This window comes from Papio anubis, chromosome 13, assembly GCF_008728515.1.
Source record: "Papio anubis isolate 15944 chromosome 13, Panubis1.0, whole genome shotgun sequence".
Classification (NCBI taxonomy): domain Eukaryota; kingdom Metazoa; phylum Chordata; class Mammalia; order Primates; family Cercopithecidae; genus Papio; species Papio anubis.
Window position 1 is genome coordinate 99,903,634 of NC_044988.1, and position 16,949 is coordinate 99,920,582.

The window sequence follows — 16,949 nt, forward strand, 5'->3', positions numbered from 1 at the left end:
GATTAAGTCTCCTATCTCTTGAACCTGGGAGGCGGAGGTTGCAGTGAGCCGAGATCACGCCATTGCACTCCAACCTGGGCAACAAGAGCGAAACTCCATCTGATAATATTAAAAAAAAAAAAAAAAAAAAAAAGATTAGGTCTCCTTCTGTGCCCCTCACAGCTCCCTGTGCTACTTTGCATAATCGTAACTTTATAACTGCAATTATTAAATGTCACTAGGCTGTGAAGTCTCCAGGGGCTGGACTGTGAGTCCCGATGGCCACGGCCTTCCCAGCACTTTACATTTCCCAGCTCAGAGCAGGTGCTGGGTAAATAGCTGGTGAATGGACAGGGTCCCTGGTGCCCAAGTCCCTGGTAAGAGGAAGGAGAGAGAGGCAGGGTATCCGAGGCGGGCCTGGTCGTGGCCTCAAGCCAGTCCTGCTTTGTTGCCTCTGGAAGAGGGTTTTGTGTGTATATATTTATGAGCTGCAGAGAGCTATCTCCAGGGATGTGTTTAGATTAGCGTGCCTTAACTCCCTGTTGACAGATGGCATTTGTGGTTCTCTGTGACACTTTAGGCTTCATTTTTCGGCATATCAGCCTACCCTGGCACCGAGTCACCCAAGCAAGGGTGGGAGGCATTTCACAGTGGAAGGATGGGTTGGTTCTTGCTTTTGGGGAAAACTATCTGGCCAATTGCATGGGAACTTGGTTGCTGCCAGGGGCAAATCAGACACAGGGCAGCTGGGCAGGTTGATGGGGGCCACTCGCCCAGGTGTGAGGCTGGGCTGTCGTAAGCCTCTTCCCTGAGCCTGGGAACCTGGATAAGTCCACTACTCCCGGCCGTGGTGCCAGCTTTTTGCTGTGAGAGTCTGGCCGGGCAGCACGCGCCTGACTCGGTAGGACCACCAGTGGCCAGAATTGGCTGCCTCTGGGTAGGGGCCTGGATCCCTCTCCTTCCTGGACACGGAGCTCTGTCATTCTTTTTTTTTTTTTTGAGACGGAGTCTCGCTCTGTCGCCCAGGCTGGAGTGCAATGGCCAGATCTCAGCTCACTGCAAGCTCCGCCTCCCGGGTTCCCGCCATTCTCCTACCTCAGCCTCCCAAGTAGCTGGGACCACAGGCGCCGCCACCTCGCCCGGCTAATTTTTTGTGTTTTTAGTAGAGACGGGGTTTCGCCGTGTTAGCCAGGATGGTCTCGATCTCCTGACCTTGTGATCCGCCCGTCTCGGCCTCCCAAAGTGCTGGGATTACAGGCTTGAGCCACCGCGCCCGGCCCGCTCTGTCATTCTTTAGCTTAATGCCTTGGACCTAGCCCCTTCCAGATGTTCCCAGACATTCGGCCAGCCTGGGAAGGTGCTGGGCAGCCAGGGCTGTGGTCACCCTCCCAGGAGAGATGAATGGTGCCTTCACCCTAGCCAAGGGGCCTCCAGCTGGGAGAACTCCCCAGAAGTTGCAAAAGGCTCCAAACAGTACATGTGTCGTTAATCCTTTTACCTCTTCAGAGCACATCCAGTGCAGCCCAAGAGGCGTCATGCACTCTCTTCCCCTTGTTTACTGAGCCCCAGCCCAGGTGCAGCTCTGAGTGCTGGTGCGGAGGTGGCCATCAGTCACAGCTGGGGCTTACTGCTTTGGAACATTTCACTTTTTTCAATTGTGAAGTTGGCCTCACTAGTACCTGGATGACCCCTTGGGGTTCCAGGGTAACTAAAGGAAGGTGAGGATCTCTCCCTGGCAGGGGAAATTTGGAGCCTTTACAATCCTTAAACAGGCAGGGGATCATATCAGAGGCAGGCAACGTGGCCCCTTGAACCTGCCCCAGAGTTGTGCATTTTTTATTAAATCTTAGATAAGTCCAAGCACCTGCTGTGCCAGCACAGCCTCCCCCAAGTTCCCCGGCAGACACACAGCCCAACGCACTGTCACCAGCCCCAAGAGTGGTGGGGGTGGAAGTGGCAGAGCTGGGCAAACCTGCCTGTGCTGCAGCTCCCCTGTGCCTGGGAAAGCCCCTCCATCTTTTTTTCCCGGGAGGACATTGGGCCCCTTGCTTTCCTCTGCATCTCCCACCCCACAACTCACAACACACGTTTCAGCACGGCCAGTTCTGTGGGCTGGGAGCCTTCCCATGTTCAGCACCAGCAGGCACAAAAGGTGAACTGCCCAGGTTCTGTGCATCTGCTAGGAGCGAGGTGTGCTTCTAAGACAGTAAGGGTGGGCGGAAGATGGGGGGGGGGTGAGGGGGAGCTGCTGGGGGAGCATCTGACCAGGTGACTCTGATTAATTGATCAGCAGGGGCCCAGAGATGACCTCCTCCTGGACCCCTCGCAGGGGGAGGTGGTTAGGGCTTGGACTCCAGGGCAAGAGGCCTGGCTTCAGGCCTTGCAGCCCTGCCACTTACCTGCAGTGTGACCTCCAGCACAGTCCTCAGCCTCTCTGGGCCGCACTTTCTTCTCGTGTGCAGTTGGGTTAACGAGAGCCCCCACCTGGTGAGATGGTAGCTAGGGTGAGAGGAAGCCATGCACGGGAAGCCCTTGGTAAGATGGCTAAATGCCATCCCACCCCCTGTGCTTCAGTGTGGAGCCCAGGATATGCCCCTCAGTTCCATCAACGCCCCCTGAAGAGTAGGAACTATCTCTGGAAAAGATTCTCTGCTAGGGCGAGTGAGTGCCCAGGGTACCCAGCTGGCAAGGGGCAAAACCCCCAGACTAGGGTCCTCTCTCTGTCACTTCACCGTGAGCCTGCTGGCACAGGGCCTGGGACCCACAGCCCCATCCTCAGTGTTCTCATCTCTGCCTCGGGGGCCCATTCACCCCCTGGCTTTCTTTCCCTGCTTCCTCAGCCGCCCTGGCTGTCAAGTGTTCTGGGACGATCCTTGGGGATGATTTATCTGCTGTGAAGGGCCGAGCAGCAGCCATCTGGCTGGGGTAGCAGTGCCAGATTTTTCGTTCCTTCCCCATCGGTGACGGAGATGAGCCCCAGTGCATCGCAGGCTCACTGGCCCCCCAGCCCCTCTAACATCTGGAAGCCATTGCCTTCTCCAGCTAAACATTGAACTGGCTTAATGAAGGCTCTCTGCGCCGGAACCCTGGGGGCACCACAGGTCTAGAAGGCAATGCCCCCAGGCCTGGCCCTACAGGGGGTCTGGCCCTGCTGTGGGCAAGAGGGTCAACCCCCCAACTCCCAAGTTGGGTTGTGCTTACAGGGCAGGCCATCTTGTGGGTCACTGGCTTTCTGCCTTGTGTCCCAGCCTTCTCTGTGGTTCAGTAGCCTGAATTGCCGAGCATCTTCCCTCCATCAGAACATCCTAGAGCGAGCTTGTAACAGCAGTTATGACACAGTAGCGGGTGTCACTCCTCTGGGTAATTGTTGACTGGTGCTTTGCTCAGTGACACTTCCCTCTTGACCCCTGACAAGGCCTGGCTCGCGCGAAGGGGACGGTGGTCATGGACCTGCTTCTTTGCTGTTGGGGGAGTTGCCTCACATGCTCAGCCGGCTTCTGTGGGCCTCTCCAGCTGGGAGTCCTCAGCCGCTGCTCCCTTCTGTCCAGTCCACCCCCACATGGACGAAGAACCTTGTCCTCATTCCTTGGCTAAGACAGGTGGGACCTTTTCAAGAGACACATTACTTAGAAAGCAAAGCAAGACACAACAATGAAGTAGCTCCAATTATAAAAACAGATGCATTTTCAGAATACAGAATTCTTATCATGTGATAGTTGAACTCTAGCCATAAACTTCTAGGCACATATCTTCTAGCTCAGTCTGAAAAAAAAAAAAAAAACCTCTCATTTTCCAGTTCTTTTGATTCCTTTCCCTTTTGTAGAAGATCACATGGTAAGCAGAGCTGAAGGACTATGATATTTAGAGCAAGAATGACCAACAAGTAGCATGCAAGACACCACTTTCAAAACCCACATTCGTGGCAGACATTGCTAATCAATCACAGAACTTTTTCTACTTGGGGCTGAATGTGGCTTTGCCTTTCTTCTTCAGACAGCTTTTCAGGAAGCGTTTCCAGTAGCTTGGAGTTGGCAAGCAACAGTATACCACTGTGATTGTTCAGGTGTATATTAAAGTCACAGCATACTTGGTTTTGTTGTTGTTGTTGTTGTTGTTGTTTGGTTTTTTTTTTTTTGAGATGGAGTTTTGCTCTTGTCACCCAGGCTGGAATGCAGTGGCACGATCTCAGCTCACTGCAAACTCTGCCTCCTGGGTTCAAGCGATTCCCCTGCCTCAGCCTCCCAAGTAGCTGGGATTACGGGCGCCTGCCACCATGCCTGGCTAATTTTTATATTTTTAGTAGAGATGGGATTTCACTGTGTTAGCCAGGCTGATCTCGAACTCCTGACCTCAGGTGATCCGCCCGCCTTGGCCTCCCAAAGTGCTGGGATTACAGGCGTGAGCTACCGTGCCCGGCTGCATACTTGTTATTTTTAAATGACTTTACTTTAATAAAAAAGTACTATGAAGAATTTCCAAGGTACAGAAAAGTAAAAAGAAAACACCTACCAACTAGATTCAACAATTGTTTACATTTCTGCTCGACTTGCTTTATCTATCTCTTTTTTTTTTTTTTTTGAGACGGAGTCTCGCGCTGTGTCACCCAGGCTGGAGTGCAGTGGCGCGATCTCGGCTCACTGCAAGCTCCGCCTCCCAGGTTCACGCCATTCTCCTGCCTCAGCCTCCTATCTATCTCTTTATACTTTTTGCTGAATCATGACACCTTATCCATAAATAATTCAGCATGGATTTCTGAAAAAAGGTAGTCTTCAACATAACCCACAATATCATCTAATAAAATTAATGAGTTTCCTAGTATCATCCCATACACAGCCCATGTTCTAATTTGCCTGTCTAATTTGCCAAACTGTCTTTGATCACAGTTTTCATCAAATCAGGATTTCATCAAGGGCTGTGCGTTTCCTTTGGTTGTTATGTCTATTAAGTCCTCTTTGGTCTGAAGCCATCAGCTCTTTTTTTATGACACTAAGCTGTTGAAGAGGCATGGATTCGTACCCTGTCCCATGTTCTAGAGTCTTCTGATTATTTCCTCGTGGTGTCATTAACTTTTTTTTTAATCCCCTGTGTTTCCCCCAAAGTGGATGAGTCCAAAGGCCTGATTCGATGAAGGCTGACATTTTTGGCAGGAATATATATTTCCTAGTTGGTGCTGAGTGTGTCTTCTGTTGTATCACACCAGGAAGCAAATAGTGTCTGAGCATCCCATTATTACTGATGATAAGTTCGATGACTGGGTGAGGGTAGCGACAGCCAGCTCTCTGCATGGTTGGGCCGTGTTTTTGCCTTTATGACTCAAGTGTAGGGTAATGTTCTGGCTCTGTGTGGACATCTAGTTCCCATCAACCTTTCATCTAATAGTTTTAGCATCCACTGAGGACTCTTGCCTGAAATGATTATTTCATTAGGGGCTGCAAAATGATGATTTCCTAACTGCATCATTCCTCCCACATTTATGAGTGGGCATTCTTCCTAGAAGAACTTTTATGCATCAAAAGCGATGGATGATTTGGTTTCTCTGAAGTACAATTTCTACTGAAAAGGCACGGAATCACACTTAATTCTTTCTCTTCAATTAAGGAGTCACTTCAGTGGTGTCAGGGGAGGTTTTACTGTTTTGAATTTTGCTTTCTCTTTTTTGAGTACCATTATGTGCCCATGGATTATATTATTCAATGTGTTTCAATTGAGTACAGTTATTATTCTCTTTTGGGTTCAAGTTGTCCCAAATTTAGTCAGTGGGAGCTCCTTCAAGCTGGTTCCTATGTCCTTTTGATATGTCCTTATTTGTCTTTGAGAACTTCTTTGTTTTGTGGAATAACCCATCATCCCAGGCTCACCTTATAAATTGCCTGCCCCAGACCTGGAATTAGCCATTTCTCCAAGGAACCCTAGTGGGGAAAGGTATTTAGAAACCAAGATCTGGGTACTAGTGATGATCATTGATACTGAGAATTTGGGCCATCATTGCTTCTGGATCAATTGCCCTATCTATCTATCTATCTATCAACCTACCTACCTATCTATCATCTATCTCTATCTGGAGAACTTATACTGATATTTCCAATTCAAATTTTACATTGTGAATCTTTTGCTTAGCTCATTTGATTTTATACTTGCAGCTCTCTCTTACATTTGTTTATAAGAAAAAAAATCTCGATTCCGAAAATATTAACATCTTTACTTATTTGCTTTATATATCCAACAAGATATATAAAATGGTTTCAAAATCCCAATGCTGATAGTTCTTCCAAATTAAATCTATTAACTAAAGACTTTTTTGTATAGTTCTTGTTGTCCTCCTACTGAGAAAGGATAATTGAACCACTGGGTTCAGAATTCACTTGGAGTTTTTCTTTTCTTTCTGTGGTTGTGGTATCAATTTTATGGTTGAGATCATTGTGTTTCAGTTTTAGGGTCTGCACAGGATGGACGCTCTTTGAGGTAACTTGGCCTGGAAAGAGAAGGTTCAGACTTGAAGGGGCCCCCTTCCTCTCCCTCTTTCTTGGTTTCCTTGCTGGAATCTAGGTGACTTGGCTATTGCAGAGGAGGAGGCTTGAGCTGGGGAAAGGAGGGATGTGGAGTGAGGTGCCGGAGAAGTGGACTTAAGGCCAGCCTGATGGCTCTGCCCAGGAGATGCATGTCCTACTGAACTCACACAGCCAGCGGATGCCTCCCGAGCACCACTCTGTGCGCTCAGGGCTGAGACACACATGGGCGCAGCAGAGGGTCTCTGTCCCCACAGAGCTCCCAGGCCAGTAGGGATGAGAAGCCCAAATCCAATAAATGTGAGTGATTGGAGTGCAGATTGCTGCAAAATAGGATGTATCAGGGAACAGAGCCTTTTCAGGATTAGAGAGGCCTCTTCAAGCAGTGAGCTGAAGAATAGCAAGGAGATGGTCGATGAGGAGGCAGGGCGTTCCTGCAAAGAGCACAGCATGTGTGGGTGGGGGCTGCCTGTGGGAGGGGTGGGGTCCAGCGTAGCAGGCAGGGAGAGGCAGTGGCACAGTGACCTTGGGTTGGCATAGATGCCTAGGACCATAGAACAGAGGGTCTCGAAGGCCACGGTCAGGATTTGGAGAAACTAAATAAGTCTGTGCTCAGTTTTCGTAGGGGGAGTATCTCTGAGGGAGTTTGGGAACCTCCTAAAGTCATACCCTAAATGTGTACCTAAGGGATAGGATGGTATCCCAGGCAGAGGGTCCTTACCTTGTATCGGATTATCAGTGGGACTTGTCCAAAGGATGTAAGATTTTAGAATGGATAATCAACTATAGAAACCAAGGATTTAGGATTTCTCAACATTGCAAAAATCCATCCAACAATTCCTCACCTTCTGTGGATTGGAAAGAGACATGAAGTCTTTGCGGCAGTGCCTCTCGGTCCTGCTCAGGGAACCTGGCGCCCTGGTGGGAGAACAGTTGGAGGCCCCTGGGATAATCGGTCATGAACTACATGAGTCTGGGGGAGTTTCCAGATCTCCAGGGTTCAATGTATGTAAGAGGCACCTGGAGGAAGTATGGATGCTGTGGAAGGAGGCCAGGTGGAGAAGTGGGGAAGAGTCTTCCCAGCCGAGGGATACACCCTTGCTCCTTCTGCGCTGAGTCCTCCGAATGCCTGAATTCAGGCTTCACAGCTTGGAGCCTATAGAAGCCAGGAGGGTTACATGTGTGAATCGGGCCTGGTGTTGGACATGGGGGAGTGGGGTGGCCTTGGGCAACCTGGAAAGTTTGTATGCTGCCTAAAATCCATGGGAGGGGGAAGGCAGTGTGGGCACCTGCTGGCATCGGCTCCTCATACTTGCCTCCAGGTGCTGAAGTGGGTGGAGTCGGCGATCCAGGCCTCCAAGGTGCACCTGCTGTCCACAGACCACGAGGAGGAGGGGGAGCACACATGGAAACTCCCCTTTGACCCCAGCCTGAAGGAGGTCACCATCTCATTGAGTGGGCCAGGGCCTGAGATTGAAGTCCAAGATCCACTGGGTATGGACCACCACGGGATTGGCTTCCTCTTTGGCCCCAAGACTGAGCTGGAAGCCCAGGATGGAAAAAAGAAAGAGACCAAGGGTGGCAGTGCTTCAGACATGAGGCTCCAGGAATAAGGAAATGTGGGGTGGTGGGGCACGAAGTGGAGAGAGGGTGCCCATGGTGTGCGAGGAAGCAGGAGGGCCATGGCAACTGACGATGGGAATTAAAGTAATGGTGGTCCCTAGATTGTGAGGCTCTCCCCAAGTCTTTTCCATGGTACCCCAGTGGATTCTCATGGTGGTGAGAACTTGTAGCACACCGTACAGATGGGAAGCTGGGGCTCCAGGTGCTGAGTGCTCATCAAGGTCAACAGAGTCAGGGGCAGTGTGATTCAGACATGGTCACCTGGCCCCATGGCGCTCTGAGGATGTCATGAGCACCCAGGTCTAGAGGCCAAACACACAGCCCACCCCTGGTTATCCCTGAGGGTGGAGCGTGGAGTGAGGCAGCAGCTCAAGGCAAGACACCTTGTCAGTTCTGGGAAGACTGAGGCTAGTGTTTGGTGCACTGTGGATTCCTGGAGACATGCGGGAATCCTGCCACCCCCAGGAAAGGGTTAGGGACTGAGCAGCCCTTGGGGCTTCCACAGGGAGGATCCTGCAGGAGGACGAGGGCTTCAAAGTGCTTCTCAACATCCCTGACTCGGCCAAGGTCGTAGCCTTTAAGCCTGAGCATCCCGGGCTGTGGTCCATCAAGGTAGGGGCACTGGGTTGCAGGAGAAGAGTGGACTAGCTTCACTGGGCTGGAACCATCTTCCTCCTGCTTGCCCTGGGGAGCCTGTGGCCTCGGGAAGCTGATGGCTAGAGTGTGGGTGGTGATATGGTCATATCAACAGAGGTAAAGGGTCAAGGACAGAGGAAGGGCATTCTGCCTTGTACCAGTAAGAAGAAATAGAGTGGTTTGGGGTTAGTTTGGGAACATTTAAGAAGGACTTGGAGAAATGACTTCAGGGTTCAGAGGTGCATGACCAAGCTGTGAAGAATGTGTAAAAGAAGCAAGAGCAACTTTGCTGGGAGGGCTCAGTGGGGCAGGGCTGGCAGGAAGAGGAGGGGCCTGCTGGAATAGACAAGGTGCTGGGAGCGAGGGACTGCGGGCCAGCTTGGCTCCCGACGGAGCATCCTGGGATGGGCAGGCGGCTGCCCTGGAAGAGTGGGGGTTTCTGCTGACCAGGCAAACATTTATTGAGCACCTTCTGCAGGCACTGTGCCAGGTGCTGCAGGTAAAGTGGCAGTACCACCACCTGCCTTTCAAACTCTGAGCACCTCTGAGCCAAGAGCTGTAATACCAGTGGGGAGGGCAAGGCAGGGAGTTAGACGTGCAGGGGGACAGACAGGGCCTGCAGGGGCTGAGGCGAGCTGAGGGGCAGCACGGCTTCAAGAGTGCTGCTCAGGTTGGGGTCATAAGCTGGGGCTTCAGCTCCTTCATTTGGGGAGCATTGTGCTGGGCCCCTTGGGAGCAGGTAAGTTGCCCGTGTGTCTACAAAAGCAGGATTCCAGCTGCTGATGCAGGGCTGGGTCAGGTTGGTCGCCTCCTGCCCTAAGCTGGAGTGCTGGGGTCCCATCCTCTGGTGATGTGAGACCTGGGCCTGTGCTAGGTCTATAGCAGTGGCCGCCATTCCGTGAGGATCACAGGCGTCAGCAACATTGACTTCCGAGCCGGCTTCTCCACTCAGCCCTCGCTGGACCTCAACCGCACCCTCGAGTGGCCCTTGCAAGGTACAGTACCCCAACCCTACAGACAGTGCTGAGCTGCCTCTGAAGACCTGGGGCTTGGCTTTGGGAGGTAGGGGGGAAGTGACGGGGGAACGCTTGGCTGTGTGTGACTGTGAAAGGGACCGTACAGGAGGCCAAGTGGGGCTGTGCCCCCAGACCACAGCGATGTAAACTGAGCTTCCAGGCCAGCATTCTTTCCATTAGCCCCAGCCAGGTGACATTGTGACATTTACCTTTAGAACATCCTTCCTGCCTCCAAAGTCAGTGTCCTGGAGGACACTTACACTGTGCCCTTTATTATTGAGTTCACACCTTCTCCTTTCTTTTTGTCAAAACAACTCTGCCTAGAGTCCTACTTCTTCAGTTTTCCAGTGAACAGCAGGCCAGTTCAATGAAAGAACACGTGCCAGCGAGTTAACGGCTTACCAAAAAAGGAGAGCAGTGCCTTACTGCAAAGGAAGGAATGTCCTGGGGGACATTTGGGTGTCCCAAGACTGAGGAAGGTTGGAGGAGCCTAGGGGGATATTGAGGGTGGAGGCACAGGCATCCAATTGGAAACCACCCACCAGGGTCCGAGAATGCCTGCATGCTCACTAAGGTTCCACTGGGAGAAGCCTGGGCACCGAGGCAGGCTTCTGGTGCAGGCTGCCTGAGCTCCACGCCAGGAAATACCATCTGGTGGCCAGGTCAAAGGTCTCAGTTTATAGATGGGAAAATGTAGTCCCTGTCATGGGACCATTTGGAGACTTTTGCAGGGACCAGCTCAGCTCAGCTCAGCTCCTCCTAGGAGGAGACTGGATCAGGTCAGGCTGACTCTGGACCCTGAACAGTGACCAAAAATGGTGCAAGCCAGACCTTCAGTGCTTTCTTTTGAGTCTGTCTGTTCTAATGTTTGTTTTTCTTGTCAGCCCTTGTCAGTTTTCCTGCCAGGACCGGGAGTCATATCTTGAAAGTGAAAAGGGGCTGCTTGCTCAGTTTGTGTGTTTTGCTGATAGCAGAAAGGGAAGAAGCAGGGAAACTTTGATTCCACTGTTCAGCCAGGACAGCCAAGATATCCTACGTGTAGTGATGGTATGGGGACTGAAAACTGACCTGTCCTCAGGGCCTGTCCCCAATGGAAGTGGGTGCAGGAGGCCACATGTGACCTTGCTGGGTTTCTGCTTTTGATAAAGATGTATATCCAAGATCTTTTTTTTTTTTTTTTAGATGGAGTCTCACTCTGTCACCCAAACTGGAGTGCAGTGGTGCAATCTCTGCTCACTGTAACCTCTGCCCCTGGATTCAAGCAATTCTGTTGCCTCAGCCTCCTGAGCAGCTGGGATTATAGGTGCACACTACACACCTGGCTAATTTTTGTATTTTTAGTAGAGACAGGGTTTTGCCATGTTGGCCAGTTTGGTCTTGAACTCTTGACCTCAGGTGATCTGCCTGCCTCAGCCTCCCAAAGTGCTGGGATTACAGTCATGAGCCAGCATGCCAGGTCATGATAATTTTTTTTAAAGAGAAACATGTGGGAGGCCAAGGTAGGAGGATAGCTTGAGGCCAGGAGTTCAAGGCCAGCCTGGACAACACAGCAAGACCTCATCTCTACAAAATTTAAAAAATTAACCAGGTATAGTGGTGCATACCTGTAGTCTCAGCTACTTGGGAGGCTGAGGTGGGAGGATTGCCGGAGCCCAAGAGTTTGAGGCTGCAGTGAGCTGTGATTACACCACTGCACTCCAGCCTGGATGACAGAAATTTTTTTGTTTTTTGTTTTTTTTGTTTGGTTTTGTTTTGTTTTTTTGAGACGGAGTCTTGCTCTGTCGCCCGGGCTGGAGTGCAGTGGCCGGATCTCTCAGCTCACTGCAAGCTCTGCCTCCTAGGTTTAGGCCATTCTCCTGCCTCAGCCTCCCGAGTAGCTGGGACTACAGGCGCCCGCCACCTCGCCCGGCTAGTTTTTTCTTTTTGTATTTTTTAGTAGAGACGGGGTTTTACCTTGTTAGCCAGGATGGTCTCGATCTCCTGACCTCGTGATCCGCCCGTCTCGGCCTCCCAAAGTGCTGGGATTACAGGCTTGAGCCACCACGCCCGGCAGAAATTTTTAAAAGATATTATGAAATTGGAGTCCAGTTCTGCCTCTTCTGGGATAGTGTGAAAAGTACCACATTTCCATCAAGACAGTAAAGAAAACCAAAGAAAACGTGACCATGGGGAGAGTCTGGTCAGAAGTTGGAGTCCCCAGACTTGGTGTTTGCTTTATCTTAGACCATTCCCTGAAACCTGTCTGATTATGACCCACACTACAGCTAATGGGGTAGGGGACAGTTCTACTCCATGGGACTCCAAGTCAGTGCAGACAGAGGGGATGCAGCCATTGGGAAGCTGTGGTTGGACGACTGTGGTGTTTCAGCACCACGGACAGTAGCAAGGTCCCTCTCTACCTATCCCATCCCCAGCGTTAGTCAGCACCAGGGTATGTAGGGAAGGAGGAACCAGGTAGGAAGAGCCAGGCAAGCAGGACCCCTGGGGTGTGGTTCAAGGGCCCCTACTTGAGGCGGATCACAGAGCCAGACACTGACGCCAGCACTTTGTTCTTCACCTTCCCTCTGCAGGGGTCCCCATCTCCCTGGTGATCAATTCCACGGGCCTGCAGGCACCTGGCCTCCTAGACTCGGTGGAGCTGGCACAGAGCTCAGGGAAGCCCCTCCTGACCCTGCCCATGAAGACCCTCTCCAATGGCTCCACCCACCAGCTGTGGGGCGGGCCGCCCTTCCACACCCCCAAGGAGCGCTTCTACCTCAAGGTGAAGGGCAAGGACCATGAGGGAAACCCCCTCCTTCGTGTCTCTGGAGTGTCCTACAGTGGGATGGCCCCAGGTGAGTGGTTGGCTGTTTTGTCCCCCAGCCCCCTGGCTCACTCAGAGTCCCATTTCTTCCTGGAGCCTTCCCTGACTGGATTAGATTAAATTAGATTAGAAAGTATTTGTTCGTTAAGCTTCTATGGACAGCTATTCCCTATAAGGCATTTTGTTAAATACTAAGGTGCTTCAGATGTGGCTCTCGGCTCAAAGGTTTAGAACAAAGTCATCCATTCAGTATCCATTCATCCATCTACCCATTCATCCATCCATCCACCCATTCATTCATCCGCTGACCCATTAACTCGTCTACCCATCTACCCACCCATTCATCCACTCATCCACCCACCCATTCATGCATCCATTGACTCACCTATTCATCCATCCACCCACCCATTCAATTACCCATCCACCCACCCATTTACTCACCATCCATATACCTACCCATTCATCCACTCATCCAACCACCCAATCATGCATCCATTGACTCACCTATTCATCCATCCACTCACCCATTCACTCACACATCCACCCACCCATTCACTCACACATCCACCCACTCATTCACTCACCCATCCATCTACCCACCCATTCATCCACTCATCCACCCACCCATTCATGCATCCATTGACTCACCCATTCATCCATCCACCCACCCATTCACTTCACCCATCCACCCACCCATTCACTCACCTATCCATCTACCTACCCATTCATCCACTCATCCAACCACCCAGTCATGCATCCATTGACTCACCTATTCATCCATCCACCCACCCATTCACTCACCCATTCATTTACCCATTCATGTATCCATCCACTCACCCACTCGTGCATCCACCCACCCACCCATCTATCTATTCATTCATTCACTCACCCCTTCAGTCACCCATCCATCTACCCACCCATTCACTATTAATTCACCTGTCTATCCGTCTGTTTATCCATCTATCCACCCATTCATCCACCCACCTGTCCACCCACCCATCCACCCATCTATTCAGCATTCATCGTGAGTATCTACTCTGTACCAGTCATGGTGCTAGGCACTGTAGACACAGCAATGGGCAGGGAAGACATGGGCATTTGCTCTTCCATAATCACAATCGCTGTCATAATCACAATCATCTAAGTCACCATTTGGACACTTTCCATGGGGCAGTCCTGGGCCAAGCTCCTGCCATGTGCTAGCTCACTGATGCTTACAGCTTTTCTGAGGTGTGTCCCCACTTCATAGATAAGGAAACTGAGCCCACCTGGCTCACAGGGCTGCCCTGGGGGTGCCCAGGCTAATGCACACAACAAGACAGCATTTGGGTCCTCAGAGGCCACACTCAGAATGTATCCATTTGTGGGCAAGGGTCCTCCAGTGTGGCAGCTGCTGTTACCGTTACATCATTGCAGGAACAGGTCGATTTGTCCTCTAATCTTTGGCCATGGTCTGTTGGTTTCCATATGTGTGGCTTTTTGCTGGTTTCCTGAGTGTCCCTGAGGTATCACTGTTCAGGCTGGAAGCTCCCAGGGAGACGGGTGGATCTTTGGCCTTTCAGATCTGCCCCTGGTCCTAGCAGGGATGTCTTAGAGCCACTGGTCATCTTGCCTGCTGGCTTCATTGCCTTTCTCCTGCTCACTGTCTCCCTCCCCTGGAGGTGGCCTGAGGGGAGCTTACAAAGGTGGATGTCACTAACATTCTAGCACTTCTTTGTGGGGGATCTCAGGGAGAGGCATCCTCCTCTGTCCACTTCAAATAGGGATGCAGGGAGTGCCCATCGTGCCCACGGTGCCCATGGTTGGTAGAGGACTTTGAGGACCTGGGTGGGGCAGGGCAGGGCTGGGCAGGAGAGCTGGAGACCTATTCTTTCCAGCCTCCCAGCTTCCACTCCCCTCCTGTGGTTCCGGGCCTCTCTTCCCTTGGCCTTTGCAGCCTTGAGGAGGAACTTTCAGGAAGGAATTTCAGCAGGGGGAATAACAGCCTCTGTTTTCTTTCCCCTGTTCTTTCAGATGGATCCAAGAGTTTGGAGCTTAGCTCTGGCTTTTGTTCTCTATCTCAGCTCTAGATTGGAGTTGGGGGAGGGATTGGTTTGGATTTTTGTTTCCTTCCCTGCCCTCCAGGTCTGGAAGGCTGGGATTTCGCCTTGTAGCAGGTGGCTCTGGGTTTGGAGAGATGAGGGCGGTCCCTTTTAGCTCATGGAAATGGGGAGCCCAAGCTGGCTTGGCAGAGGCTCCCAGGGTGCGTGGGTGAGCGGCGACGGCTTTGCACACAGCCGAGGATGTGGCTGGATGGTCGGACACCCCTCCCCCCCGGGACAGATGTGGCAGGGAGCCTGGAGCATGATGTCACCGCTGCCTGCCCATCCCCAGCCTGGGCTCCGAGGAGGTCTAGTGCATTGTCTCACCCCCGGAGCATCTCTGCTGGGCTCCTCTGCTGGCGGGGATGGGGAGACAGTGACACACAGATTGAGCCCTTGCCAGGGAGCACCCAGCTCTGATGGGCCACGGCCAACCCTGTGGGGCAGTTTCTCAGACTTCTCCATTGAAGTAATTCCAATAGCTAAGGGAAGGGACTGTGTCACTCCAAGACCAGGCTCAGGCCAGGGGGACAGTGGCTTCTGATTGGGGTCCCATAGGGCTCATTACAAGCTGTGAAATTTTATTGAAGTCTCTGGTTTTATCTCAAAAATGTGTGCGAAGTTTGCATTTATACCCATCCTCTAGCTGTGCCTTCCACTTCTTTTCTGGGTGTTTTTGTTATGAGATGGAGTGTCTCTCTGTAGCCCAGGCTGGAGTGTAGTGGTGCGATCTTGGCTCACTGCAACCTCGGCTCACTGCAACCTCCGCCTCCCGGATCCCAGTTCAAACAATTCTCCTGCCTCAGCCTCCTATGTAGTAGCTGGGATTACACGAATAGGCCACCATGCCCAGCTAAACTTTGTATTTTTAGTAGAGACAAGGTTTCACCATGTTGGCCAGGCTGGTCTTGAACTCCTGACCTCATGATCTGCCCACCTCCACCTCCCAAAGTGCTGGGATTACAGGCGTGAGCCACTGTGCCTGGACTGGTGGGCTAATTTTTAAATGAAAAGGCTTATTTCCAACAAAGTTGGGTAAAACTGATGTTCTAGGCAGAGAAGCAATTGCACAAACCCACGCATACCCTTGGGAGCCTAATCCTAGTTGGTAGCATTTAATCAGATTTCATACGATTGAGACGGTGCAGCGGAAGGGCCTGGTCCGGGCTGGCCAGTCTTGAGTTGAATAGTCTAACAAACCACAAAAGCCCCAGGAGCTGCGCCTAGGGAAACTGGTGGTGCCACATGTATTGTGCCACGAGTTCTCCATGCACCACTTCTCACCAGCTCCTCAGGACAACACAGGGAGGATGGTACCATGATCACCCCATTTTGCAGAGGTGAAAACTGAGCTTAGAGAGGTGACCACCAAGTGGTGGAGCCAGGGGTTGAATCCTGGCCTCCTGGCTGCTGGTACATCCCTACGGGTCTCTGTGTCACCGGGTGTGGTGAGGGGGTGGTGGGCAGACATTCTGAGTCCTGGTCCCTGTCTACAGGCGCTCCCCTCGTCAGCATGGCCCCCAGGATCCATGGCTACCTGCACCAGCCCCTGCTGGTCTCCTGCTCGGTGCACAGCGCCCTTCCCTTCCGGCTGCAGCTGCGGCGAGGTGAAGCCAGGCTGGGCGAAGAGAGGCACTTTCAGTGAGTGGCCCCCGGCAGCTGATTGTCCCCAGCCACAGGGCTCCTGGCTGCTGAGGCCCGGGAGGGATCTCAGGGGAGTGGGTGGCAGGAGAGAGACCTTGGTCTCTGTCACTGTCCTCCTGGGCAGCCCAGCCTGGGACTTCCAGTGCAGGCAGGGATGGAGAAATTTGTCCCTGAGACTCCCACCACTGCTGGGCCATCAGCTGGTGAAGAAGCCGGGGGCCTTCCTCAGCTCCCAGAAAACTCAGCCCATGCAGGGCCCAGCCGTGGGCATCAGAGCAGGAAGGATGGGAGCCCAGGACTTGGAGAGAGTAAGGACCTGACTCCAAGTCACACAGCATGTCATGGACTGTCCATGTACTTGGCTGTGTACGTCTTCTCACTGCGTCTCACAGAGGAATTGGGGTCTGCCCTTGGGGCAGGATTCAGGGGACTGAAGTCCTGAGGGGCAGATGAGGCCAGGGAGGCCCTGACCGGTGATTGTGCGTCTCCTACTGTTCCCTGTTCACAGGCAGTCAGGAAACAGCAGCTGGGAGATCCCGCGGGCCTCCAAGGCCGAGGAGGGCATGTACGAGTGCACAGCCATCAGCAGGGCTGGGATCGGGCGAGCAAAGGCCCAGATTGTCGTCACAGGTCTGTCCCTTGGGGCCCCTCCATGTACCCC

General features: G+C 52.2%; 1 protein-coding gene across 1 annotated transcript in view; it reads left to right on the forward strand.

Moving 5' to 3' along the window:
- The window catches only part of HMCN2 (hemicentin 2), a 171,512-nt gene that overhangs the window by 22,966 nt on the left and 131,597 nt on the right, over positions 1 to 16,949 (forward strand). The window contains exons 5-10 of the mRNA XM_031654639.1: positions 7,808 to 7,979; positions 8,614 to 8,720; positions 9,619 to 9,739; positions 12,331 to 12,594; positions 16,141 to 16,285; positions 16,797 to 16,918. Coding sequence (XP_031510499.1) covers positions 7,808 to 7,979; positions 8,614 to 8,720; positions 9,619 to 9,739; positions 12,331 to 12,594; positions 16,141 to 16,285; positions 16,797 to 16,918 — 931 coding nt within the window. The remainder of the gene's footprint in view (positions 1 to 7,807; positions 7,980 to 8,613; positions 8,721 to 9,618; positions 9,740 to 12,330; positions 12,595 to 16,140; positions 16,286 to 16,796; positions 16,919 to 16,949) is intronic.